General features: G+C 38.8%; 1 protein-coding gene across 1 annotated transcript in view; it reads left to right on the top strand.

Moving 5' to 3' along the window:
• lama2 (laminin, alpha 2) overlaps positions 1-11,947 on the top strand; it is a 379,433-nt gene that overhangs the window by 315,118 nt on the left and 52,368 nt on the right. Inside the window, exons 44-47 of the mRNA XM_043675023.1 lie at positions 3,043-3,197; positions 3,285-3,428; positions 7,018-7,151; positions 11,540-11,699. Of these exons, the coding sequence (XP_043530958.1) occupies positions 3,043-3,197; positions 3,285-3,428; positions 7,018-7,151; positions 11,540-11,699 (593 nt within the window). The remainder of the gene's footprint in view (positions 1-3,042; positions 3,198-3,284; positions 3,429-7,017; positions 7,152-11,539; positions 11,700-11,947) is intronic.

Below are 11,947 nucleotides of genomic sequence, written 5' to 3'. Positions count from 1 at the left end.
CTCATGAAGGACATACTGGCACTGGAGCGTGTCCAGCGGAGATTCACACAGATGATCCCTGGAATGGTAGGTTTAACATATGAGGAACGGCTGAGGATCCTGGGATTGTATTCATTGGAGTTTAGACGATTAAGGGGAGATCTAATAGAAACTTACAAGAAAACTACATGGCTTTGAGAGGGTGGATGCTAGGAAATTGTTTCCGTTAGGCGAGGAGACTAGGACCCGTGGACATAGCCTTAGAATTAGAGGGGGTAAATTCAGAACAGAAATGCGGAGATATTTCTTCAGCCAGAGAGTGGTGGGCCTGTGGAATTCATTGCCGCAGAGTGCAGTGGAGGCTGGGATGCTAAATGTCTTCAAGGCAGAAATTGATAAATTCTTGATGTCACAAGGAATTAAGGGCTACGGGGAGAATGCGGGTAAGTGGAATTGAAATGCCCATCAGCCATGATTGAATGGCGGAATGGACTCGATGGGCCGAATGGCCTTACTTCCGCTCCTATGTCTTATGGTCTTATCTACTGCTCTGCCCTCATCAATCCTCTTTGTTACTTCTTCAAAAAACTCAGTCAAGTTTGTGAGACATGGTTTCCCATGCAAAAAGCCATGTTGACTATCCCTAATCAGTCCTTGCCTTTCCAAATACATGTTCATCCTGTCCCTCAGGATTCGCTCCAACAACTTGCCCACCACCGACGTCAGGCTCACTGGTCTATAGTTCCCTGGCTTGTCCTCACCAGCTTTCTTAAACAGTGGCAGCACGTTAGCCAATCTCCAGTCTTCCGGCACCTCACCTGTGACTATCGATAAGCCAAGTATAGCAGAGTATAGAGAAATGTAAATCATGTTCCTTGGACCATACCCACTTTGTTGCTGAATTTATATTCAGTATAAACCATGGTGTAACTCACTTATCCCTTGGACCAAAGCAGTACTTAGAAAAGCCAATAATTTGGACAGTGTATATTTTGAGAGAATTTAGGACCTAGGTAAATATATACTTATCAGGGGATTTGAATCAACATGGTGAATTAGTTATTTCATTTACATTTAGTCTTTTGCAGATGTATGTTCGTGCCAGCAACTTCTAGATTTAGGAAGTTGTTGATCCTTTTACTTAAACTTGTCTCTTGCATATAATATCAACTATATCTTCCACACTGTAGTCTGCATGTTACACCAAATGTAATTTGTGGCTTTACAATTGGTATTTAGATGATCACATTAGTTTTTCCAAGCCGTGTAATGTCACGCTCATCTGTCCCTTATTCTGGAACCTGGTAAAGGTGCAGGCATGACTTGGTATATTGTAGAATGGGTGAGTACCAGACAGAGTAACAGGATTTGACAAGCAATCCAGGAACCTCCGATGGTCACTCCCTTGAAAAAAGATACTATGTTTTGAGGGGAATAGCTGTCAGGGGAAAGCAAAAAACAGCTACATTTGTGGCACTACAGTTGGCTCTGCTGCAAAGGAGAAGAGGAGGAAGTGCAGTAGTCAAAGAAGGATTCAATTTTCAGGAGAATACATATACATCTCTGAGACTCCAAGTTGATATATTGTTTCCCTGGTGCTTGGGTCAACGATGTCTCAGAGTGATATCAGAACATCCTGGAGGGGGAGGGTGAGCTGTCAGTGGTCATGGTACACATTGATACCACCAGGTAAAAAGGGGATGAGATTCTAAAAATAGAATGTAAGGAGTTAGGAAGCAAGCTGAAAAGTAGGACCTCAAAGGCAGTAATCTCAGGATCACTACATGTTTTTCAGAATAGAAATAGGAGGATATATCAGATGACCATGTGGCTAAAGAGGTGGCATGAAGGGGAGGGTTTCGGACTTCTGGGAGATTAAACCATTACAAACTGGACAGATTACACTTGGGCAGGATGGGAACTGATGACTTGGGGGACCATTTGCTAGAGTGGTTGGGAGGGTTTTAACCAAATTGGAAGGGGAATGGGAACTTATGCAAAGAGTCAGAGGAAGGGGCATCAAGGACAAGAACAAAAGACAGAAAAGGGAATGAGGGAAAAGATAGAAGGAGGAGTCAAAGGCCAGAATCAATCAAGACAAGTGTAAGGCTTTGTGCCTGAAAGTATAGAACATTGGATCAGCCATGATTGTATTGAATGGTGGAGCAGGCTGGAGTGGTTGAATGCCTATTCCTGCTCCTATTTTCTATGTTTGTATTTTACAAACAGGGAACGGTAACAAAATGTGACACCTGTACTCAAAATCCTAATTTGTGGTGCCAGTGGATGGGAATCTGTGAGCTCATAAAACTACACTTCAGTTTGAGCATTTCCCATTACTCTGGACTGCTCTGTCCAGAAGTGGATTCGAGATAAACCACTTTAAAGAGTGCTTTATTCTTGCTTAATTTATTAATAAATAAACAAGTGATCAAAACAAATAGAGTTTACATAGTTGAAGTTTCCAGAGACAGCAAAAATCTACAAAAATTATTTGCAATAATTAAAACTTAAACTGTAATTTTAAAATTACATAGTCAATCCAAAATACTGATATTAAATATGGAAATTGATCACGGTATTTTTCCTGGTGCTTCATACCTCAAAATCTTAATTCTAGTAACACTGTTGCCATAACAACAATGTAATTGTTCATAAATCAAATGGAATTGAAAAAAACTGAGTGGTAGCTGTGTGAAAGAGGCCTAGGAATGAAAAGAATTTTTCAGATAGAGGTTGTCAGTAAATACTAGATCCACCTTTGTACACACATAGGTGAATTCTTATTTAGGGATGGGAACATCTCTGTGTTTGAGTTAACAGAAACATATTTTAGACACTTTTTTTTGCAGGAATTGTTAACTTACAAACTAGGGTTGATAAAATACATGGATATGTTTGTATCATGGCATTCAATTAAAAGAACAAAGATCCTTGTATTGAGCAATTTCCTTTCTTACCAAAACTGAGAAGGATGTATCGTCGTGACCTTATTGTTTCTGATTTTATTAAAATGGGAAACAAAACAATTTGCAAATTTATCTTTTTTATTGTCACATTAAGTTGCTGATGCTGATATGAAAGTTAAAGAATTGGAAGATAAAACCGATAAGTTGATGGATAAACTGAAACCAATCAAGAATCTTCAGGACACTCTCGGAAGGAATATCTCTCACATTAAAGATCTTATAAATCAAGCCCGTAAACATGCCAACTCTGTGAGTAGTTCGATCAACAAAATAAATATGTGTTTTTGTAACTTTGTTACTCTCCATTAATTGAATGATTCTTTCAACTTGCTTTAGATCAAAGTATCAGTTTCATCTGGTGGTGACTGCATCCGTACTTACCGTCCCGATATTAAAAAGGGCACCTACAACTCTATTGTTCTGAATGTGAAAACATCAGAGCTGGAGAATCTACTATTTTATCTTGGTAGTGCACGATATGTAAGTCCACGCACTTTAGATCTTTATGTCACTTCCTTTGTTGTTTTAAAAGTCAAAATGTTGGGCTGCTGGTCAAGGTCTTGTCAGCGTCTGCTGCTCTAGTATTATCCAACCAGGGAAAGAATGCCCTGGTTTTACTCAATAACTATAGACAGCTGAACTGACTATTTATATGATGTTTTGGTTATATTACTCATGATACGCACAGCGTGGCTGGAGATGGGGGTGACAGAACCTTAGAGTTTAAGCAATTGATTTTTACAGACAGGGTAGAAAAGCATGTGTAAGAATTGGTATGGGATGGGAACACAGATTATAGCAATGGTATAGGAGCATCAGTTTTAGCACAAGTTCCAAATAGGATCTATATTGCCACGCGATAGTTAATGGGTTGCAGCTGTATTATGATGAAATTTATGAAAATTAATGAATTTACACCGATGATATTGCAGAATGTATCTGTTCAGTCCACAAGCATAATGCCAAGTTTCTGGTGGCCTAGCCACTTTGGATTTGCACATTTCTCTCATGTTGACACTTCTGCTCTTGGCCGTGGCAGTATCCCAGTGAACACAACCTCGATAGTTACTACTTCAGCTTTTGATTAGATACTTTACAGCCGTCTGGATGTGACATTGAGTACAGCAATTTCAGACCATGAATTCTGTCCCCTCATTTTGTTTCCGTTCACTTATTTTGCACATGCTGGTCTTCCACTTGTTTTATACAACTTTGTACTCAGATGTGGCTGTTCATTATTCTACTACTCAAAATCACTCTGGACAAAGCTTTTGTTTATTTTGAATCATAGAAGAATCATAGAATCATAGAATCCCTACACTGTGGAGAAAGGCCATTTGCCTCAACAAGTCCACACCAACCCTCAGAATAACCCATCCGGACCCATTCCCAACGTTATTACGCTACATTTATCCCTGACAAATGCATCTAACTTGCCCATCCCTGAACACTATGGGCAATTTAGCTTGGCCAGTTCTCCTACTCTGCACATCTTTGTTTCTTTGCTGTAACCATTACCTTTTATTTTCTGCCATGATATCTTTTATCAGTAAAGTTTTCCTATCTGTCAGCCTATGAAGTAGACCTTCACTTTTGTTTGTCTTTAGAAAGGTCCTCAAATTGAAACATTAACTCTCTCCACACATTCTGCTATTCCTGCTGATATATCACCATTTTCTATTTTTATGTAAATCTTCATAACCCCCAGGGGGGGTTTAAACTAACTCTGCAGGGGCATGGGAACCCAGATTGTAGCTTCAGGTTCTATGTTCATTTTCCCAGTGTTCCAACAGAGAGATAAAGATGGTGGCTCAGATCTCAGCTTGGATGGTTGAGCTGCTGTTGGATGATATCTTCTGGCTTTTACATGCAAACATAGAAGGAGGAGTAAGCCATTTAGAACTTGTTACACTATTCAATAATACAATGGCTGTTTTGTTGTGTTCAGAATTTCAAATTCTCATCTGATAAGTTTTGATTTCCTAACAAGGATCTTTCTATTTCTTAAAAATATGGCAGTACAGAAGTGATAGACTGAAGGGCTTCTTCTATCCTGTACGATTCTATGACTTATGATTCACCTACCACCGCCTTTGGCACCTACTTCACACAATGCTGAGAGAATTATTTTCCTCAGCGCTACTGAAAGGCCAGCTACTAATTCTAAAACAATGTACCCTAACACTGGACTCACCGATCCACAGACACCTTGTCAAAACTTTCAAGGCATTTTGCACTTCAATCAAGTCACCCCACACTCTTTGAAACTCCAGGAGAAACAAGCCCAGTCTTCATATGACAACCTGCTCATTCCAGCTATCCTTAGGTGGTCTCACTGTAGACTGCTTCACCTGTACCCACGAAGGTTCATTTTAGACCATTACAGAGCAGCATGTCAGGCATTGACTAAAGAGGGGAGCAATGTGTGAAAATAGGAACTCTTTGATTGAAGTCCCACTTTGATGTTGTCTTTTGCCATCATCCTTCAGAACCTGTTTCTTTTTAAGACTCTACCCTCTATGATGATCAAAAGCTTCATGCACGCTCCATCATGTAAGCACTATATAAAAATTCGTTCTACAATTAAACACAATTTTTATTTTACTCTTCTAATGTGAAATGTGCTGCTGTGCAACAGTTTTCTCAACATGTGGAGGTGTTATCAAGTGCACAGACACTCCAGGTTCAATATTTATTTTGGCTCAGGCAACAACATAGTTTTAGAAGTGAGTTTGTCTCCACCTTTTGACTAAACATTCAAATTGCAATATCTTCAACTGAAATTTGTATTAGAACCTAGAATGAATATGCCTTTTTTCAAATGTGAAACTCCACTGTTATGTTTTTAGCAATATTCATTTCAGTGGGTTTAAATCATTGATGTAATTATATTTAAAGACAACTGTGGATGATTCATAAATACTGACCATTGACCTACATTATAAGAAGGATGTGGAAGCTTTGGAAAGGGTGCAGAGGAGATTTGCAAGGATGTTGCCTGGGTTTCTTTACTCAGAGAGTAGTAAGGATATGGAATGCTTTGCCTGCAACGGTAGTAGATTCGCCAACTTTAAGTACATTTAAGTCGTCATTGGATAAGCATATGGACGTACATGGAATAGTGTAGGTTAGATGGGCTTCAGATTAGTATGACAGGTCGGCGCAACATCGAGGATCAAAGGGCCTGTACTGCGCTGTAATGTTCTATGTTCTAACTTAACTGGGCAAAAAAAAGGAAAAAGATTGGGAATTCTGTTGCAAACAGCTCGCTTTCTGACTTGCTAAATCCTGCCTACCATCCATAAGTCATAAGTCAATAATGTGATGGAATACTCTCCACTTGACTGAATGAGGGCAGCTGTAACAACTTACAAGAAGCTTAACACTAAAGCAACACACTTGATTGGCAACCCATTCATATCAAGCATTTACTCCTTCAATCACCAGCATTCTGAGATTGCAATTGTGCAATCTACAATGTGCACTGCCTTCTAATTTGGTATTAAGAGTATTACCACCGAGATAAGAATTGGTGAATATATCCTTATACAGATGTATACGTTAAGGCTTAGCAGAGCTGGATGGTTTAAAAGAAATGTGAAATATTAATTTATCAGTCAATTACCATCTTACGTACTTCACGTTAGGCTCTTTACTGAGGTTTACAAATTTATTGTTCAAGATACTGAATGCTTTCATTGATTTGGCTTGGAGCCAACAGCATTATGTTGGAAGCAGATGCAATTGTGGCTTTTCAAAGGAAGCTAGACAATTATCTGAAGAGAGCAACAAAATATTGTGCTATGGGGAACTGGCGGAGTAGTGAGATTAACTCTATCAGAGAGCTAACATGGACACATGGGAAATGGTGTATATCTGTACAGTAACCAATTTCATAATTATGTATTATAATGGTTCATATATACTTTTTAAGAAGCACTACTATGTTTGAAGATTTTCATCATGCTTTTCATCAAAAGTAGGTATTTCCTACTTTGAAACATTTAATCAGAGTGTTAGCAGGGTTCCTAAGTTAGCTTTCAACTTCGATTTTGCTGTTATTCTACAGACTGATTTCTTAGCAATTGAGATGCGTAAAGGCAAAGTCAACTTTCTGTGGGATGTAGGATCTGGTGTTGGACGTGTTGAATATCCAGACTTAGTCATTAATGACCAATACTGGTACAGAATTGAAGCCTCAAGGTAAGTTTCATGCTTCTGAATTTATTTTTGTTCAAACTGTTACTGAGCACTATTTTATTCACATCCAACTATGGCATTTCCAGGTAGATATTTACAAAGTTCCACTCCAGATGGGCAAGAATTCTTCCTCAGGTGCACTTGTTAATAAAAAAATCTGCCCTTTAAATTTATTCAATTTTTTTTCTTTCACTGCATTTTAAATATAGAGATGCTTGATCAGTATATTAACATGACATTGTATGCTTAATGTACGTGGGCTTTGGAACAAATCTCCACTTGTCTCTTTGAAAGTAAATTTTCATTTAAGATAAATATGTGGAATCCACATGTATCTCTGAACCAGACTGTTAAACCAGCAGAGAAATTTCACCACCTCAATTTTGATCCTTTTTTGTAGAGAGAAATAAATAATGATCCTTTCAAGATCATGAGGCAGAATTGACTAATTCCTCCGATCTTTCCAGCCCATCACTTCAACTGGAGTTGACAAATAGGAAGCCACATCTCCCCTAATTTTCAAGTACTGGTGGTACTGGATATAGGGTGACCTAACTAGCAGTGTTCAAAGACACTTCTAATAACTGACCCAGGAAATGTTTGTTTCCTTTTAGTTTGGTTTGAGGGAACAAACAGAGAGTTAACATTTCTCTTGGCATTTGTATTGACACCATAAACATTGAGCTGCAAGTTACCCAGTCTACTGAAGCACTCGCCTTTCCGTTTTAATCAAAACATGGCATAAAGGAGGAATTGTTGGATTTCTGGCTTCACCCTTGCGCCCCAGTCAAAGCTGTTTTACAGCACCACGAAAGCATTTTAAAACAAAGCTCAACCATGGAAATAGTCAGGATCTTGCAATGATGTTCTGAGGGGAGTTCCTTATAGTTCACCCACCACTTATCCAGAATAAAGAATCCTACTTCATGATCTTTGTGCAAACCATGTGTGCAAATCTCATGTTATATCAACCTTTGTTAGGATTGCTTTAAATGGAGGCAATATGCCCCTCTGATAGGAGAGGTAAAAAGACTTGGTAAGTTCACAATTTGTAGATGATAGCAAGTTGAGGGAGATAGCTAATCTAGAGTCTGTGACCAAAGTGAAGAAATATATTAATAAACTTGTAGAATGTGTGTTCAAATGACAAACAAGCTTCAAGATAGCTAAGTGTGAGACAGTAAAGAGACATTCATAGAAAGACATACCACTTGGTAAATAAATTTATAAATTGTGGAGGAGAGCAGAGGGATCAAGTGGCATGTGTGGAAATGATTAGATTAGATTACTTACAGTGTGGAAACAGGCCCTTCGGCCCAACAAGTCCACACCGACCCGCCGAAGCACAACCCACCCATACCCCTACATTTACCCCTTTAACCAAACACTAAGGGCAATTTAGCATGGCCAATTCACCTGACCTGCACATCTTTGTGACTGTGGGAGGAAACCGGAGCACCCGGAGGAAACCCACGCAGACACGGGGAGAATGTGCAAACTCCACACAGTCAGTCGCCTGAGTCGGGAATTGAACCCGGGTCTCTGGCGCTGTGAGGCAGCAGTGCTAACTGCTGTGCCACCGTGCCGCCCACACATGTCACTGAAAGTAACAATACTGGTTAATAAAGCCATTCCGAAAAACAGTCAGCACAAAATAAAAAAAATGTGGAGTTTTATTTCAAGAGGGATGAAATTGAATATCAGACAGTTGTATCAGTCTTGTCTTGATCTATGGTCAGGCCACACTTGGAGTATTGTGAACAATGATGTAGATGCATTGAAAAAATGGTTTACTAGAACAGTATAAGAACTGAAAGGTTATACCCATTATGAAACATTGAACAGGCTGCTGGTATTTTCTCTAGAGAAATGTGATTGAGACCTTGAAGATTATATAAGGTTAAATGGAGTAGATGAAAAGATGTATCCACATGGAAGGAGACTGAAACTATGAGTCAGATATATAAGATTGTCACTAATGAATCCATTAGGGCATTCAGGAGAAACTTATTTTATCAAGGAATGGTTTGAATATGTAACTTGCTATTCCAAGTAGTTGAAGCAACTAACAAGGGTACATTTGAAGGGAATCTAGACAAGGAAACCCAAGAGGGAGGAAAGAACATAAAGATATGCTAATAGGATTAAATGAAGAGTGGAAGGAGATCATAAATATTTAGCATGGACCTTTAGAACTGAATGAACTATTTGTTTTGCTGTAAATTATTTGCAAATGTGTTGTTACATTATTGTCCTGATAACTTTTAAAGAGAAATTCAATCTTCCAGAGAAAATGAGATGTCATGATTTTACATTTTAAAACGTTTTTATTGTAACAAATGTCTGTCAAATGCTATTGATTAAACATTATCTTCTTTTTGAAGGCAAATTTTAGTTTTAATTTTTGGCACAAACAAAAATCTGCCATCATATCACAGGTAACATTGTCCCTAAATTACACACTGCTTCTTGCCAGAGTCCAGATTAAAATTATTCTCCCCTCCTGATGGCTTGCTTCCTTTTTGCACCTTCCCAGCTGTCTAACTCCTAACTCTGAAATTGACATTAAGGATTATACTGCAGAACCCTTCCTCTGGATTCACACTAAGCAAAACTTCCAGCCTCCTTTCAATCCTCATAAATTCAGTCTTCAATCTGAGTATGAGCTCCCACAAAGTTCAGCCTTTATCTATTTGAAGTATATGCCTGTCTGCCTCTATATCTTGCTCTGTGCCTCACAAATAACTGCTGATCTCATAAAACCAAACTGCAAAAACTGCTGGCTGTTTGAGATATTCCTGCGTTTAACCTGTTTTTCAAAATGCCTTCCTCCACTCTCTTGTCCATGGCAATGGGATACAATTACTTTCTCTGTATGTATTCATATTTAATAATCATCCTTGATCCCAATTCCTTTTCATCATAGGATCATCATCAACAACCATAGATTAGATTAGATTAGATTACAGTGTGGAAACAGGCCCTTCGGCCCAACAAGTCCACACCGCCCCGCCGAAGCGAAACCCACCCATACCCCTACATTTACCCCTTACCTAACACTACAGGTAATTTAGTATGGCCAATTCACCTGACCCTGCACATCTTTGGATTGTGGGAGGAAACCGGAGCACCCGGAGGAAACCCACGCAGACACGGGGAGAACGTGCAAACTCCACACAGTCAGTCGCCTGAGGCGGGAATTGAACCCGGGTCTCTGGCGCTGTGAGGCAGCAGTGCTAACCACTGTACCACCGTGCCGCCCACTAGCCCATAAGACCATCAGACATAGGAGCGGAAGTAAGGCCATTTGGTCCATCGAGTCCACTCGGCCATTCAATCATGGCTGATGGGCATTTTAACACCACTTACATAGGTGTCCACTTATTTGTAAACTATGTTCCCTAGTTTGAGAGTCCCTCACAAGAGGAAACATCTTAACATATACCCTGGCAAGTCCTCTCCAAATCTTGTATGTAGGACTAGAGTTCAGTAATGAGAAAACATTGGATAAGCTGTAGCATTTTTTAAGAACTAGCAATGTTGTATTATTAGGAACCTAAACTGAAAGAAAGAAAACAAAAGATTTAATTTACTCAGCAAAGGAGTCAATAATGATGGTGCATTCATGTAAATTAAGGAGAGTATTAAAGGTAAATTAGGGAGAGATTATTTTCACCCAGAGACTGGTCAGTATTGGGAACTTACTGCTTGAAAGGGTGGTAGAGGACAAAGCATTTGCCATTTGAGAGGCATTTGAAGTGTTGTAACCAACTGGGTCACAATCTGACAGCTCTAAAATAGAACTAGGCTGGATAAGTTCTTGACCAGCACAGAGAAGAATAGCTCAAATGGTCTCCTTCTCCGCCATCAATTTGCTGTGTTTTACATAAGAACATGAGAGAATGAGTTAGAAAATGGGATTTTAAAAAAAATTCAGATTCTTAAAGATTCTGATATCCTATCAATTTTTCATTTTTGGTCATAAGTATTTATGGTCGGTTCTGATATAATGTGATAGTTCCGATCTGATGCGATCTCGCGTTATAGGAAAATGGTGCAGTAACTGCACCATCCAAACTAATGGGGCCGGAATTCGTTACAGTCAGTACAGGTAAGGAAAGTTGTGTTCTACAAATAACGGCCAAAGTTCTTCAGTTGTGTTAAAGCCAATTTGCATTTGGGAAACACAGGTTATAGCAAAATCGACTGTATTTTCTCACCTTAATCTTTCTCTGGAAACAATATTATGCAATGAAAATTGTTGAAGTCTGCTATAGAAAGTAAAATTTACTGAATGGTTTGAATCTGCGTGCTGCACTGTTTGCTCAGGAATTCCGTCTTAATTTGTAAACTACCCAAATAATCGATCATCTCTTTTACAAAAAAAACAGGTTTAGAAGAAATGGTACAATTTCTGTGCGTGCACTAGATGGACCAAGAGCAAGCATCGTCCCAACTATTCATAGTGCAGTCTCGCCTGAGGGCTATACAATTCTTGATGTAGATGAAAATGCCTACCTGTTTGTTGGTGGTCTAACAGGAGAAGTAAAGGTATTGTATAAAATTTATTTGATCTATAAGGTCATTAATGAAGCAGAAATGTTTAATTAAACACCCATTAAATTATCTGTTCATGCTTGGTTAAGTTTATTTGAAGATGTACGTTTCTTGCCATTATATAACTGGATCATCTAAAGGGTATTATTGTTGTCAGAAGAAATCACATCTATAAATTGTTTTTCCAACATCAGAACATCTCAAATATTTTACAGCCATTAAAATGCCTCTTAAAGTGTGGT

The sequence above is a fragment of the Chiloscyllium plagiosum genome, chromosome 3, assembly GCF_004010195.1.
Source record: "Chiloscyllium plagiosum isolate BGI_BamShark_2017 chromosome 3, ASM401019v2, whole genome shotgun sequence".
Lineage (NCBI taxonomy): Eukaryota > Metazoa > Chordata > Chondrichthyes > Orectolobiformes > Hemiscylliidae > Chiloscyllium > Chiloscyllium plagiosum.
Note: the sequence above shows the minus strand (reverse complement) of the source record. Positions and strands in the feature narration are given on the sequence as shown.